This window comes from Taeniopygia guttata, chromosome 2, assembly GCF_048771995.1.
Source record: "Taeniopygia guttata chromosome 2, bTaeGut7.mat, whole genome shotgun sequence".
Lineage (NCBI taxonomy): Eukaryota > Metazoa > Chordata > Aves > Passeriformes > Estrildidae > Taeniopygia > Taeniopygia guttata.
This window is the reverse complement of record NC_133026.1, coordinates 105,257,756-105,274,756: the sequence shown is the minus strand read 5'-3', so window position 1 is coordinate 105,274,756 and position 17,001 is coordinate 105,257,756. Positions and strand designations below refer to the sequence as shown.

The 17,001-nt window shown below is 37.8% G+C and overlaps 1 protein-coding gene across 2 annotated transcripts in view; it reads right to left on the bottom strand.

Moving 5' to 3' along the window:
- The window catches only part of RBBP8 (RB binding protein 8, endonuclease), a 33,641-nt gene extending 17,582 nt beyond the window's left edge, over positions 1-16,059 (bottom strand). The window contains exons 1-6 of one of the 2 annotated variants that reach the window (XM_030266084.4): positions 15,955-16,059; positions 12,862-13,082; positions 7,702-7,744; positions 5,231-5,326; positions 3,022-3,134; positions 1,424-1,499 (exon numbers count right to left, since the gene is read on the bottom strand). In XM_030266084.4, coding sequence (XP_030121944.2) covers positions 1,424-1,499; positions 3,022-3,134; positions 5,231-5,326; positions 7,702-7,744; positions 12,862-12,973 — 440 coding nt within the window. In that variant the 5' untranslated portion in view covers positions 12,974-13,082; positions 15,955-16,059. Of the gene's footprint in view, positions 1-1,423; positions 1,500-3,021; positions 3,135-5,230; positions 5,327-7,701; positions 7,745-12,861; positions 13,083-15,629; positions 15,772-15,954 lie in introns of those variants that run through there. The other variant, XM_030266083.3, reaches the window with a different exon arrangement.
- Between the last annotated feature and the right edge of the window lie 942 nt (positions 16,060-17,001).

The following is a 17,001-nucleotide window of genomic DNA, read 5'->3' as shown; positions in this document are numbered from 1 at the left end:
GCCATACACACTGTACATCATAACTATGTAATAATTTCTGAATCATGGATTTACCTGAAACCCCAGAAGAGGTTTTTGCAGAAATTTTCTAACTGTTGCTATCTATGCATAATGAAATCTCAATGTCATAAAGGATAACACAATTATTCTACACTTTCACTGATTTCACTTGTATGTAGAATTCTCAGAATATTTATATTTTATTTTATTTATTTATAACTTGGTTACAAAACTCAGAAGACTGCAAAAATCTGATTTCGTATCATGCAGTAGAAACAATCTGCTACTTTGCACCTACAATGTGATACAACATCAATCTAAGTTGCAAATTCTAAATAAAGTACCATGACTATAGTTCAAACAAAACAACCAAATGCAGTGACTGTATTAAAACAGCAGTATCATCCTTGTAAATTGCTGTTTATCCACTCAACTCTGCACTTATTTGAATGATCACTTAACATGCAGAGCAAATAACATATTGTCACTGTCAGCTTTCCTGCATTGGCCAGAGATTTTTACTGGAAGCTGAGGTCATGAAGTATATTACCCTGAGAAGATTAAATGCATACAAAAACAAGAAAGGACAATGAAGGTACAAAGATGGAAGACAAACCAAGAAATATAAAGGAATAGGACTACAGCCATTCTGAACTGTAGTTGTTTCATTCTCTACTGAAGTTGAATTCTGACAGAGACAAGAAATAAACCATATGCATAAAAAAACCTTCTGTACCAAGTCTATACGTCCTGTCCCATTTCTCCCAGGCATGTACACAACTTAGTCACAGATAGGGGAAAGCGAGATTAGTTTCAGATGATGTCAGACCACAACAAGAAAGGAACACTACCTCTGCCTTGCACAGTACACCACATTCACATATTAACCACAACATTAGATGGCACATTCTTATTATAGAAGATTAAAATTTCACAGTCAATTTGTAGCTCACAATTTCTATGCCTTGTTTTCAAAATTTACTATAGTATTTTTCTTTTAAAATTGCAAAACTATATTACATTTATTTTAAAAATGTATTGCAAGATCCTGGGACTTTTTGACTATCTAAGTAACTACTTTTCTGAAATCTCAGAATAGGAGGGAACAAAAGGTAAAGAGGCGACCAAGGAATAAAAGCATGAGATGCAAGGCTTTGCTATATACTGTGACCAAAAGTCAAGCAAAATTTCTATGATAAATTCACTTTTCCCAGTTTAAAATAAGATGCACACAGCTAAAAGAAAATAAAAATCTGCACAATAAAAGGCAATGCGGCTTATGTTGTTATAGTGGCAGTAGACTATCTTTTCACAGTCTATCAGAAAGAGGAAAGAAAGATTTAAAGACTTAAAAGCTGATATTTATATTCCCAGACATTTCTACTGAGGAATGGGGGACTATCCCAAACAACCAAAAACTTACTCTAGCTCCTTCTGTAATTGCTGGAACTGTTCAGTTAACTTTTTATTCTCATCCTGTAAGTTGTTTTTTTCATTCACTGAAATTTATAGAAAAAAGTATTAAAAAAATCAATGCACACCTGTTAACATGATAATCTTGTCAGGTCTTTGAAGGAAACAGAGCAAATTATAAAATGTAATACCATATAACTTCGCTGAAGTTTACAAAAATTAGGTTTCAAGCTAATAATTTAAAAAGTAGTAAAATGAAATTTTAGAAAAGGCAGAGGTGACACAATTACTGTATCACAATATTAGTTCTATACAACCATTAATTACTTTTGTCCATGCACACACAAGTGAGACTGTGTTGCAAAGATGAGTGAATTGCTCACTTGTCTCCACGGACAAAATTGCTTCCTTATGCTAAGGATAACCTATGAAATATAATGCAATTTGAATTTGGTTTTAGCCACTAAAGCAACCATTAAGCCTTTCTTCCATGCTGCCTCAAACTAACATAGTGATAGTTCCAACTCTTTTGTTCACTTTAGTTTTTAAGTTCTTGTTTATATTTTGTTGTTGTCTATTTTGCCTCTAGATTCATCAAATTATCTTTTCCATTGTTATACAGATCTCAACCCAAACCCATGGGAGCCTACTGCTGTGTGTCAGCTCAAGATTTGTACCTAATAGGTGTCACCTTGATTTTTAGGATTCAGAGTTGTAATTAGAGATTGTCTGTACCCCGTTTGCTGTTCATCATTAAACTCACAACTCAGAATAATTTTATGTACATGCCCAATATTAGAAGTCCTTGAAATGCTGATGTGTTTTGTATTAGCACAGAACCTCATACTTCCATAATTTAATTAAGCACCAAAAAGCTATTTTTTGTCTGGCATTTCCTGTATTCTAAATCTCACTTAATGTTTGCTTGTTCTTGACAAAGCAAGACAACTAAATGATACAAAATAATTAATGGTAAAGATACCATTAACATTTTAAAATTCTGCCCTGTATGCTTTATACAATCAATCTTTCCAAACCCTCTTTATGTACATATTTGTGTCCTGCTTGTGTATCACCTGAAACAAACAAACAATCTATATCTTGATTTCAAAATGACCTGGCTACAAGCTGTCTGTTATAAAGCAATTTTTTGTGACCTCAGTTGGTTATGTGACAGTTAAAGGTTTACTGCAGTTAAAGTCCTAGACTAACTACAGGACACAAGCTGGACCAACTTATGTCTGAACTTGATACTTTGCAATCACCAGTTCCTTTTGAAGTCAGGATTTTCTTAGGAAAGCTGGCAATCATTCTAGCTGTAGGAATAAACAGAAGCAGTCACATTTTATCTAAAGTAGCCACTTTACAGTGTAAGATTTTCCACGTCAGTTCACTTTCAGTATCAGCACTTCAATCTAAGAAGGTGGGTCAAATGACTAGTCACTGGTATGTTACATATTTTCAGACTGTACAGTTAAGTATTCCCTGACTGAACTTTTTGGGCTTACTAAATACACCACATATAAATTATATCAAGTTACAGGAATTACTGGAGAACTGGTTTACAAAATAGTATGTTTTGTCTTCAGGCTTGGGGATAAAACTCACTAAGCTCAGTTATAAGTTTGAGATTCTGCTGCCGGATATTTTCAAACTCTTGCTGCTTCTTTCTCATATGTTCTTCAGTTACAGCACAGCGATCACATAACCCCGCTCTCAATCTACAATAAAATGAAGAGAAAAAGGTCTCTCTGTTAAAAAAATATTGCCATGCATAAAACAGATACCAGTGTTTAACAGACCTTTTGAACAGTGAAAACAAGAAAACTTCTGACAGCTATGCAGAACAGCACTAAGTACTGTGGTTTTATATGTTCACATAGCAATGTTTTAAGATTTCTGAATAATCTAATACTATATGCTCTAATATTTGCATAAATTATTGTAGATACTGGATACTTCTAAAGCAACATGCATTACTTTATATAATAAAGTGGAGCATGCCACACCTTGCCACTGAAATCCTTTGTAAGGCATCCTACTAAAAGTACTGTTGGATATAAATCACCATTGTACATAAAGTTCATTCAAGAAAATGCATATAAGCAAATCACTTCAGTAAATAGAATTACTACCTCACTTAAGAAGGATATGTCATTAAGCAAAATAACCAAGTAAAAAGGACAAATAGTAATTTCACTCTGTAACAACTACCAAGAAAATGCAAAACCTTTATCTAAGCACCAATAATTTGAAGTGGATCCAAAAGCTCATGAGAGGCGTTGACTCCACTGTCTCTAATAGTTTAGATTAGCTGTTTAAAACACATCCATGATCGGAAAAGGACTGGTTAGAATTACTCCATCTTACCTGACACATTCATTCATGCAATAAAATATGTGTTCATTTTATAGGTGATAAACAGAATGTATTTATTTTTTGTACACAGCAAAAAGCTAACAGTACTACCAAAGTGAAAATCAGACTCTCTTCTGCCTTCTAAATAAGAAACCAGTTTGTCAAAAGTTCTGCACTACTGCTGCTACTACATCAAGTATTAAAAAACCCAAGTAAACAAACTTGTAAAACCCCAAGTAAACAAACAAACCCCAAGTAAATTTCCAGTTTCACAGCTGAATATTGGAAGTAAAAGCCGTACTGGTTTATTGATGTTTTAATATTGTGGAATTATGGCAAGAGTAAAATACTGAAATGCCTCTCCAGACTAGCTTATCTGAATGTATAACAAACACAGTATTACAATCTCCTTGTATTAAATCAGTTGAAATACTTCTTTTTTTTTTTTTTTTTTTCCACAATGAGTAATTCATCTCCTACGAGATTAGAAAAGTCCATCCACACCATGAATGCCTCTCTACTTACACAGTATTAAGGTTTATTACCAGCATGGCTACAAGCTTATCCCTAATGCTTTTCACAGAGAAATGGAGTTGAAAGTAAGAGTATCACAGCTTTAAAATTTGAGGTAACACAGGAATAGTGGAAAACTATTTACTATGTAATGATCTCCTGCTCCCAGAAAGCTTCTGAGAGCCTATTAACAGGAAATTTAACATATACTTTCCAAACCAGGTAGTTTTTAAAGAAGGAAAAATGCACTGTAATTTCATGTCTATTAGTTTTGCTTTGCTATACCAGATTAAACAAGGACAAATAAGGAAAGGGCAGAATAGATCAAAAGATGAGGAGAGCACCTCAGCCCAAAAAAAGGTAACAGATGGAACCTGTGATCAAATTTAGGTAAAACAGGCAATTGGTAAAAAAGACCCCCTCAAATCTGAAATATTTCCTAGTGAGTTATCTCATTAGTTTCACAACATATTATAGCCTTGGGGTTTTGTACTTGTATTACATCTCGATCAATATAAAATTTAACTGTACAAAGATGGATACGAAAGAACAAACCTTAAAATGTCTGTTTGCCTCCCAAGCTGCTCTATTCTAACTTCTATTGAAACTGAACTAAACAAGTTAAGCACTTTGAAAATAACAATACAACAGAAATTGTTATTTCTTTATATTCAGTATTGACTTTATGTTTAATCAGATAGATGAGATAAATAAATATATATGTTATATATTTTTGATTGTTCTTCAGTCAGAAAAATGTAAATTCTACACACTTCTCTATAACACACTGTTTAGATTGCATTAGAAAAGGACTGGCTTACTTAAAAAAAAAAAAAAAATCAATAATCCCACACCAAAACACAATTAACTCAATTTGCAAAGTATCCAGAGCTACTCTGCAAGAGCAAAATTCAGCAAACTCAAAAGCCAGAAGACACTACTTCACCTGTCTTCTAAAACCTTGATAGTGTCATGAAGTGCTTTTTGCTGTTCTCTGAGCTGTTGGTTTTTGGTATAGAATTCTTCAAGCCTCTCAGCATCCCTGAAAATAAAAAGAGGAAAAAATTTGTTCTTGCTTTAAATTGCAAAAATTATTTTTTCACCAGAGAATTTTCTCTGGCAGGTTTCTTTTATATCCTTGGGAAATGTGATTATCATCAGCACAAATACTATACTGAAGATAAACAAAGCTAATGTTTCTGATTAATAAAAATTTATAAATGACAGAGGAAAGACGCAGCTAGTTTTTAATTAATAATACAGGTGGATCTGTTATGCCTGATTTTTGTTCAGGTAAAAACTAGAATTAATGACAGTCAACACATAAAAGCTAACAATGTCCAAGCAACAATTTCAGAGAACAAGCTCAAACATTTCTCTTACACTTTACTGTGTTGTGGATCTGTTGGGAATCTAATGGGAGCTTTCACAATCAGGTAATTTTGGTCTTGTCGAATGCAGTTTGTGTAAATTCTGCAGCATGGCAAACCACATTAGGTTTGGAAATCTCTGAAAGTCTTTAGATCCATTAGAGGTTTACTTCCTCAAGAAGAAATTCTCTACAGAGCATGTATTCCCATTATGAATTCCCATTCCCAGTATGAATAAAGACAAAATAAACCCCTCAGAAGCAGTTGATGTTGTGGAAAATACCTTATCTAAAAACCAGAACTAATTAATTAACAAAGAATATTTTCTCCTTAAAAGAGCTAAGGAAAAGCAGTAATGTTAACGTCTCAGATTTATCTCCCTTTCAATGTTATTATCAGATCACAACATCTCTTCAAGATGCAAACATGGTATGAGTGACAAGCACACAATTATTTTCTACAGGGATATTAACGTTCAATAAAAGCTAAGTGCCTAAATCTGTGTAACATGACAATGACTAACTTCTGAGAAATTCCCAGTTCTTCTTTCTACCATGGAATCGTTTGTATATATCCATGAAAGCAGTTGTTTGTTTTCAGTGTGCCTGAGATGGATTATTTGTGGAAGTCAAGAAATTGGCTCATGAAAAGCTGTTAAGCACACACACACAATAAATTAAAACATATTTACTAACTTGATACAATTCTTTTACACAAACAAAATTTTAAATTGGCACTATCCCTTTAACATATGTTTAGCCAACCACATTTTCATATTACAGACATTACAGTAAAGAAACTAGCAATCATAGGTCATAAAGTGAGTGGGACAGCTGGAAGCCTCTGCAGTGTACAATCAGAAGCATATTTAGTTAATCTTTAAATTTAAGTAGAGATGCTTTATTTTTCTGTATTATCACAGAGACCCACATAGGCCATTCCAATGCATATTCAACCCATAAAACAGTTGCATGCAAGCAGCATGAGGGACTGTTTAAGGCTTGTACTTTTACTTGGGAAGCACAGAATGTTAAAATTCTGTTATCTCAGTTCAGTAACCAAGTACAGCCAGGCCATGGCAAAATTTGAAGTCTGACAAAAGCAGGCTGTATTTTCCTGATGTTTAGGACATTAAAAAAATCCCTCCAACAAAAAACTAAAACAACAAAAAATCCCCTTTTTGTTTTTTTGATTATGCCACTCACAGGGGGCTTAAAATAGCAAAATTAAAAATTGCTTCTAGTTAATTCTAAGTCATTCTACGGCATTAAGTCATTTGCAATAAATAAGTAAGATATTAATGTACACTAATAATGCATGCCTTTCACCTAATCCCTGAAAAACACCCCATGTAGACAGTAAAACAACAGAAGGAGCTAGGCTCTTGGTTGGGTTTTCTTTCCTTAAAATTCCAGTGCACCTGATAAACATGACAGACGTCTTTGGCTATGAAGGCACTGCATAATGGCCGGTATCTGACCCAGGGTTTACAAGTCATTAGCTCCAATGCTGGAGTGGGATACAAAATAAGGTGCTCATTGTCAGCTGATTACCAAGTTTGAAATACTAAACCCCAGGTATTCAGATGCAGCAAGGAGAACAAGACCTCCTATGTAACAGTACTGTATCCACAATGTGGCAGTTGTAGAAAGATTCCAACAAACAATGAGTAACCTATTTGGTATTTGTTCAGTCACAGCACTGATACTATTTCTCATCTAGAAAACTGACCGATCAATTTAAGATTCCAGAACATGGAAGCAACTTACAATACACCAGGCTAATATAAAAGCAATAGCTAATTTCATCATTTCAGAATTAAAATGAGCAACTACTTAATTTATAAATTATACTTAAGAAATAACACACCCTGTAAAGAGCTCTGTACATCTTCAGACAACTTTAGCTGAATTATTAAAGTAAGTAGAGTTTTTTACACATCTAAAAGAAGAATCCATAAAACCTTAATTGATCTTACAAGAATTGCAGCTTATTAACGGGACTCTGACTCTCCTTTAATAAATTAATCATTAGGATGAGTACTTACAAGCATCTTTCCTTTTTCAACTTAGATATTTTCAGCTGTAAGCCTAAAAAGTGGAAAGAGGAAATTACATGTTATAGAATTCTGATTTTAAAAAATGAGTGAGACAATAAATTAACTTGCCATTTGCCACTGTTATCTGCAAAGAAAAACAAAAAATGTCACTGATGTGGAGAGAAAAAGGTTCCTTCTGGACTTTTTGAGTGTGCTCTACAGGATCTTGGAAACAAATATAGTCATTGTGATCTCCAGGAAATAAGGACTTCTTAAACAAACACACAGATTTCCACTTACACAAGTAAACAAACACCTTTGTGAAATAACCACATATAGCCAGAACTGTCAATATATTTTCAATGACTATGCCCACATAAGTAGCATAAAATGTGTTCTGTGTGCACATAAATTCATAATACTACACTGGAAATGAAGCATCCAATCACTGAACTGAGAAATGCTTTACAGTGTATATGCATAAAGGAAACATTAAAAGTATGTGATTCAAGGCTTTAAATTACATAAGGACAACATCCTTCTTTGATGATGTGCTACCAGACTCTCTCAGTCAAAGCTTCCTTGGAATATCTGAAGGAGAACTGATGAATGATATTTCACCTGTGGCCGGCCTTTCCCCTAAGAGTTCCATGCTCCTAACTATATATTGTGAGCAGAAGGAAAAAGGTTTTCAAATAAACCTGATATTGTCAGCAGGAGTGGCCAGCTGACAGCCATGGGAACAGAACACTGTCCAGCCAATCTTGCTTGCAAGGTCTTGGGTGCATTAGTATGTGCACAGAGACAAGAAGATATTTATGCACAAAACAATTTAACAAGCAGGACACAGTGCAGTGGAAATTTATGCGATATTACCCACACATAAGCTGGCCACTCCTCTTCCAAATAAACAGAAATAATCACATCCCAATGACAGAAAAGTTTCTTAAACTGCCCAAGAGAAATTTTCATATCACATCAGAAAATAACATTTCCTATCACAGTTATTTTCTTCTAACTATGAAAGGTTGCTATCAACATCAAGTTGAACATTAGGTGTCTTGTAAGCTCTCTTGCAAAAGCATTATGTATTTAGGATAGCAGGATAAACTTATAAAACCAGAACACTTGTAAGAAATCTTCAGACTATTTTGAATTTAAGCCTAAACACATAGTTGATACTACATCTTACTATTGAAAATTTAGTTTAAAGTAGTTAACAGACTATTTTTTCTCCACTAGCACACTCAACTAGGACCAGCTCTAAGGGAAAAACTCATTGCTTGAGAAGGTTCCCTCCTCAGGCTACTTAAAATGTCAAGCCAGCCACAGACTCAGTGAACCCATACTTGCTACAAGATGCCAGTGAGACAATGAGGTAAAAATGCAGGTTAAAAACTACTTTAAAAAGTTCTTAGGAAATATAGCAAGATTTCTTTTCTCTCCAAGTGTTCAGCACCTGTGAGACGTTATGTTCTATCATGCAGATCAGCACAGAAAGAGGGTTTATTTTTTTAAGTAGTTGCTATTCATCAAGTCAATTAGGCATCTGCAATTAAAACCCCTATAAAGCTTGCTTTAAAGCCGCTCCACGCCCATCGGAAGGAATGAGGCTGCACAACAATGCATCTCCTGTATGAACAGGTAGTCTGTTCAGCAAGTATTTAGGATTGTAACTTTGGCAACCTGAGCAACCAATTGCAGAGGCTGGGCTCAAAAGACCCGGTACTGTGCTACAGGTAACACTATCTCCCCTCTCACCTGAATTCAGGAGGAACTAAACTAGTTACTTAAAGATTGCATTTTTTTTCTTAGTTCAAATGACTGCAATGAGAAGGCAGGAAACCAGCCTGTTTGATTTATCCAAGAGCCTTGAATTACTACATCTGCTATAGTTTCTTCCTTTTGCTGTTCCAGAGCATTGAGAGTTTTTAAGTATGCTCATTTAGGGAGCTTTGCTTTTTCAAGTTTCCTTATTTGACATAGGGAGCATATAAAACTCTGTGGAATTACACTATGTCCCTTCCCAATTCAATTTTATGTTTTCCACAATATTTTTATGAAATAGACAAGCTGTAGACTATATAAATCTACATTACCTAAAGCTTGTAAGTGCATTAGTAAATGACACTCTACACCTATTAAAGCAACAGAGACCTTACTTAAACTATCATTAGGCAGATTAATGAAACACTATTTTATGAAGCTTGCTATTTGATTAGACTATATAGCTGGAATATTTCAATTAATGGCTATGATAATTTCTGTTCCGATGAATTTTCAGAAGCATTAAATGCACTTCCTAAAGTTGACAGTGCCTGGGAAGACCACAGAATCTTTATCACAGACAATTTCTTGAAACAAGTTGGACTAGCTACTATCAGCAATGACGCAGACATAATCCTACCTCAAGGGTACAGAGATGGACTAGATGACCTTTTAAAATCCCTTCCAGCTCTGTTTTCTATAATTATTTACTTTTGAAGAAATTCCAGCCATTTCCTTTCCTACAGCAATGTATCAATGAGATTGCTTTCCTCATAAGATTCTCTCATGCTATGACTAGTTTTTTGTCCATTGATATCTTCTGCTTTTCAGAGGTAAGCAATAACTAAATAAACTAGACCACTCTTGTACATAAAACACTGCTCACATCTTATGCTGATAGATATTTTTAGAGTTTTAGATTTAAATTAATCCTCAGAAACCATCTCGATCCACGTGTAGAAAGCATCTATGTAATTATTTCAAGCAAGAGGTAAGAATTACTACCTGTAGAAATAAATCAGTTTACAAAAAGCACTATTAAATTCCTTTGAATCTTCTGGGCACTATGGACATATCCCACACACAGGAAATAAAACCAAAGAGTTTTAATGACCATTATTCTGAGTTGTTGAGCACTTCTGAACTCCATGAAAAGTCAAGTGACATTGACCATACCCAGTATCTTTGGAAAATGGGATGTAGGTGTCCTGCCCATTGTTTCATAATGGATTTAAGTTAAATAATAGCTACTTTGGCTCAAGAAGGCCAAAATTTGGAATTTTTTTTGGCAGTGATCAGTTTAAAAGAACAAGAAGCTGGATTTCTTTACATAAGAAAAAACACACCCTTTACAATACGGAAATATCAAAATTCAATAAAATCCCTTTCAAACTGCATGAGCTTGAAGTATTCTTCAGTTTACATCCTATAGATATAACTTGCGTAACATGTCTGACCATGTCAAGTTCATGTGTCATAAATTCTACTTTTCATTGATTTTAAATAAGAAGAATTTGACCATTTCAGATTGTACATGCAAAAAGCCTTTTCAACAACTCCTAGCTTTCCCTTAATCCACCTTCTACCACCTTTAAAATAATTTTTGCTGACATTCAGATTGGAAACTCATGAGTCAATTTTAATTCTTATTTATAGACTTCAGAAACAAGCAAAGTCTAGGCAAGTCTGTGTTTGATGTTTTTAAAATATCTTCCAGTACCATTTTCTATAAGAGGATCCCCACCTTCTGAAAAAATTAACTATCCTTCAGGCATGTCTTTGATGTTATCATGGAAGACCTAATTTTACCTAACACAGTGTGGGACATACTGACAGAGGGCTAGGCATGAAAAAGACTGCCTGGTGGCAAAATTACCTGGCCACACCCTGCATGCATTCTAAAGAGTATCTTGCTTGCATTAAGAAAACCCAAACTTGAAAATCACGTGCTGCACACCCCAAGAAACTAGAGAAAGGGTCACTTAACATAAGTCTCTACATCAGAGCTTTCTGTTTGTTAAGCGTTTGTTGCTCAGACATGCCATAGATTGCCAGATCCCATTCTGTCAGTACTTCCGCATTTATCTGTGGTTGACATCACACCCACACCAAAAAGAACCATCAATAATTTGAAAAATAATTATTAAAAAAGTTATTTTTTTGTGTTTTGGAACGCAATATAAAATTGTAGTCCATATGTTAATGTCAAGAAATCCTACTGTTGGCTACAGTTTTCCTTCCAGTTGCCATATTGGTATGTGCTTTTTGGTTGTTAGTTTGGTTTTTTTTTAATAATCAACAACAAAGTATCACAGCCTAGTGCTGCAAATTATTGAATCAAGACTTTCAATAGGAGGCATGTAACATCTATTAATTATAAAACAATCTCCAAGAGTTTTTGAAACCAAGAAGTGATGGTCTAACTGGACCAAAATGGACAGACCTGAAACTTGAGGCTGGTAGAAACAACCAAGGCCACTGAAAAGTTCTGGGTAAAGATTCACTTGCATAACTACAGCTCTTAAATCACAAAAACACACCCATTTTTATTCCAGTCTAGTATAAATACTATTTTATACATAAGGAAAAACTTCTTAGAAGACACAGTCTAATACTGTTTTAATTCCATCCAAAAAGAATGGATCATGTGACTTGAGCAGAACAAAATGCTAACTTATTTAATGTTTTTAGCAAAAAACCCTTATGAATACTCCTTGTAAAACAATATTACAGTAACACTACATATAGTGCAATAATTCAACTTTTCTGAATTACTGAAGAATGGCTGTTAGTGTCTGCTCAGTCTGTAGTAAAATTGTTATTACAAGTCACATAATGTAAGAATAATCGTATTACAAAATCATTGCAAATTTTGCTGAGAAAATGTAGAACAATAAAATCTGAAGAAATAATTTTCACTTCAGTAACATTAATCTGCAGTGTGATTTTGCACAAGTTAGGGAAAAAAAAAACAATGCAAATAATTTTAATGTATCTGAAGCAACTAAAGCCAAAAGCAAAAGAAAAAAATCCGTTGAATAACATGGTTTGGAAATTTGAATCATAATCAAACAAAGGTAAAGTAACATATAAATATTTTGTAGGCAAGCAGAGACTACATGTTTGTGTAACATAAGCAATGTTACACAAAGTAACATTGTGTTACTTTTTCTTCACTGACCTAGCAAATCATTTATATGTGATGATAGTTTATTTCTGTTAAACCAAGCTTAGGTGGTCAATCTCTAAGGAGCATTTGTAATCATCAGGTCTAACTTTCTGCATAACTGAAAACATTAAAAATCTATTTAGCTCCACGCAGAGTATTTTGGTTCAAAGTTTTCCTGTGGTAACTGACAAACACCAACTTTAACCTGACAAACCCAACCTTCAGTGATTTACCTTGTACTTCTTTATCATGACATTCTTTCAGTTTGGACCACAGTTCTTTGAAGAAATCTCCTGTAGGTTCTGCAGAACTAGGGCTCCCACAGCTTCCTCCAGATGCATTCATCTTGTTTTATTCTGCTCCCAGCTTCTCTGACTTGCAGAACTGGCTCACTCTCAAACTTTTTATTTTAAATTACATACTTATGAAACTGTTTCTGAAGAGGGGCGTATGTCTGTAACAACAGAACGATAACACATTTGAATTTATCAGAGCACAACTTGTAGCCATGGATGAAATGCAAAGTTTACTGTCTATCCATGTTGAGGAGTTATATTTATATACTTTCACACTGACAATCACCCTGAAAGCTTGGACACTGCTGAGTATTTTGCTGCAGGTAATTACAAACTAACAGAATTTTCCTCCCCTTAAAAAGTTAACAACTTAAAATTAGATTAAAACACTTAAGAGTCTTTATTTTTTTCTTATCTAAAGGTAGAATTATACCAAATTCCTGTTTTCCAAAAGTAAGCCATAGTGCCAAAATCTGGCTGTCAGCAAAAGCAGTTGTCAAAAGTTTTATCAGAGATGGATTTGTCTATATACATCCTTTATATAAACTTGGATTCAAATGACATCCTTTTACAAAGAGAAGCCCACACCCCCTTGAAGTGTTCATAATTCTGTATTAAAATGATTCCAATTCCCTGATGAAAAAAAAATGGAGAGTAATCAGAAAAATCTATAAATCTCCAAAACATTAATAATTGAGAAGAACAATCAAAGTCAGACAGCTCTTAGAAGCTTGACTTCAAATTTAGGATAATCTTACCCATAATTCTCACTTGTTTTGAAGGGTTTTTTACAGGGATGATGCCCTCAGGCCAACTACAGAGGAAGCATGGTACTCAGATCTGGCTCTGAGCCAAGGCAAGATTCAATTCTACTGGCACTACTGGCGTCCAATATTCAATTCTACTGGACACTACTGGCATCCAATACTGAAAGACTTCTGTAATCTCTGTCCTTCGGTTCCCTCTGTGTGAAAATGGACGTTCCCCATTTTTATACAGTCAATTTTAAACAAACACTTCTGAACAGGGACTGTTCATTCCCAGGTGGACATACCTATCTCTATGACATTGTAATATAAAATGCAGTAAGGAATTTCATACTATTCCTAAATTAGCAACTTGAGCAAGCAAACCATCATGCCTATACTGCCAAATGGAAGGAACAATTTGCTCTAAAAGTTTTGAGGCATAAGTTCAGATGATACAAGGTCTATGATTAGTCAAGAAGCTGCATTTCCTATCATGAAAGCCTTTAAATAACTTAAGAGTATCTGAATGCAGCTACTGGTTTAGCTGGTCCCTCAGATTCACCACAATAAAATGTTCAGTCTACTGGTCAGTGATGAAGTGTAGGGCCTGGAGGCTTTGGTTCCACTCTCCTGTCTCATCCCTCTGTGCACTGTTTTAAGTCTTTTTTTTCAGTCTGGCTGTCTTTACAATGGAACAAAAATAATGGGACAAAACATTATTCTCAACAGAAACACTTGAACTGTATGTTTTCTATAGTATAGGGATATTTAAATGTTACAATAATGCAGCCAGCAGCTCCACATTTGCTTTAACCTGCTCCGTCCATAGCAAATTCAGGATATGGCTTCATGTTAGCAAATGTTCAGAGAACTCCTTAATAGAAAATAAAATTACCCTTTGAAATTAGCAATGCTTACACGTTTTCAACATAAGCTAAACAGTGATTTGCTTGCATCTTTGCAGCTGAAATGCCCCATTTGTGTGCAGCCACATTAAACCATCTTACAACGCTTCTTTGTGGAACCAACTGCCTAGTGACATTAGGAATGACATTTAAACTCTCGCTTTGCACCTTCAACAGATGTTTCAGGATCAAGCTTTTTCGCTATCAAGCACTAGGACAGTGAAAACCACATGCTTGCTTTCACTTACTGTTTGAGATTTAAGTATGTCAGATTACTCATTTCCGTGAAAAAGTCACCTGAGTCTAGACAGTAAATGGTGTCCGTAGTGTTTGTTTTGGATTTTTTTTCCCCCAAGATGACTGCAAGAAAAAAAATGCACAAAACCCGCTCAATGTTTCTGCAAATTATTCGGACATCAACCGACTACAAATAGGAAAAAATGAGCAAGGCATTTTCCCAAGCTTCGAGATCCCAAAATGATACGGGTGTCCAACCTCTCTTAAAACACAGGGCTCGCAAGAAGCGTTCAAGTCGAGCCTTTGACAGGCCTGGGCAGCTGCACAAGTGTAAAAGTGATGGTTTAGTCTCCAGCCCTAAGAAACTGCTTTCCAGTCCTTAGGGGGAAAAAACAGCAGAGCTGGACGTACGGACACTTGCAGGCAGGGACCGAGCTGGAAGCTGCTTGGGGGTGGAAGCACAGCGCCAGCCCCTCTCCCGGATGTCCTGCTTTGCTATCCTGCCGACTGCCACTTTCACAGAACCACCTAAAAGCGTCCATTTCCCTCTTCTTCCACAAACCAACTCCCTCCGGCACCGTCAGGCTTCCCACGGCTTCATCATTCCTGCCCGCAGGAATCCGTCAGCACCGATAAACTCGCCGAGGCTGCTTATCGGTGTTGACACCGTTCCGCCGGGGAGACATCGCCCCCCCGGGACTCCGGGGAGCACACGGCGCCTTGGTCCCCACCGGCTGCTCCTACAAACTCAATTTCCCGGCGGTGGACTTTGTTCTGTTTCCCCTCTTGCACGAACACCGCACAGAAAACTCACTCGAGAGACACGCCGGGATGCTCTGGGAAATCCTGCCATGACCAACACCTGGGAGCTTCCCGCCAGGCTTGGGTCATACCCCGCAGCAGGGACGCCGGAGGAGCGGTATGGCATGTCCCACACGCCGCTTCTCCCGAGCGGCGGGAGCCTCCCAGACGGAGAGAACGGGGCTCCCTCGGGCAGGCGGGCAGCGCCTGAGGAGCGCCCGGCGGGGACCGGGGCCGGAGGGGCCGCGGCGGGGCCGTCCCGGGGCGGGGCGGGGCGGGGCGGGGGCGGCGCTCGCGGTCGCTCCCCGGCGCGGGATGAGGAGAGCGCGCGCCGTTACCTGGTTGGCTCCCGGCGACTCCGCGCGCCAGCGGCGGGAAAAAAGGAAAAGCCGCAGCGAGCGCCTGGCCGGCCCGGCGAGGCGGGGCCGCGGGCCGCTCTCGCGAGGCTTCCGCGCTGCTCTCGCGAGAGAGGGGAGCGTGAGGGTCCGAGCCGCCGGGCCGGGCGGTCGCACCACCGGGGGGTTCGGGTGGCAGGGGTGACAGAGTCACAGCGTCACGGGGCTCGCTCGGCTGGAACAGAACAGTGGTCATCGAGCCCAGCCTAAGTGCTACGTCCAGTCTTTCCTTAACACCACCAGCGAGGGTGGCTCTACCACCTCCCTGGGCAGTCCATTCCAATGTCTAATCACCCTTTCTGTGAAGAAACTCTTCCTAACGTCCAACCTAAGCCGCCTCTGGAGCAACCTGAGGCTGCTTCTTTTTGCCTGGGAGAAAAGGCTGACCCCCACTTGGCTGCACGCTCCTCCTTGGTGGTTGTAGAGAGCGGTTAAGGTCTCCTCTGAACCTCCTGCGGGCTGAACAGCCCCAGCTCCATCGGCAGCTCCTCATGGGACCTGTGCTCCAGACCCTTACCAGCTTTGCTGCCCTTCTCTGGGCACACTCCAGCACCTCAGTGTCCTTCCTGAATTGAGGGGCCCAAGCCTCACAGCCTCACCAGTGCCGAGTACAGGATCCTGCTGGCCACACTCTCTCTGACGCAGGCCAGGATGCCATCAGCCTTCTTGGCCACCTGACCGCACTGCTGGCTCATGTTTGTTCATCGATGTCACCAGGTGTTGTCTCAGCCCTTTCCTCCTCTGGCCCATTAATTGGGGCTGCCACAGAGAGCTGCCAGAGGAAAGCCAAGGGGACAAGCCAGGCCACAGCTGGTGCCACCATTCGGTGTCACAGCAGGCACAGAACACTCTGGAAAAGCAAGAGTGTGTGCAGGAGCCTGGATTGAAACAAATGCTGCCCCAGCCTTCCTGGAAGAAGCTCTTGCTGGTTTAGATGCAAAGAGGATCACCAGGGTGTACAACTGTGCCAGAAGTGGCCTTGCCTTTGAG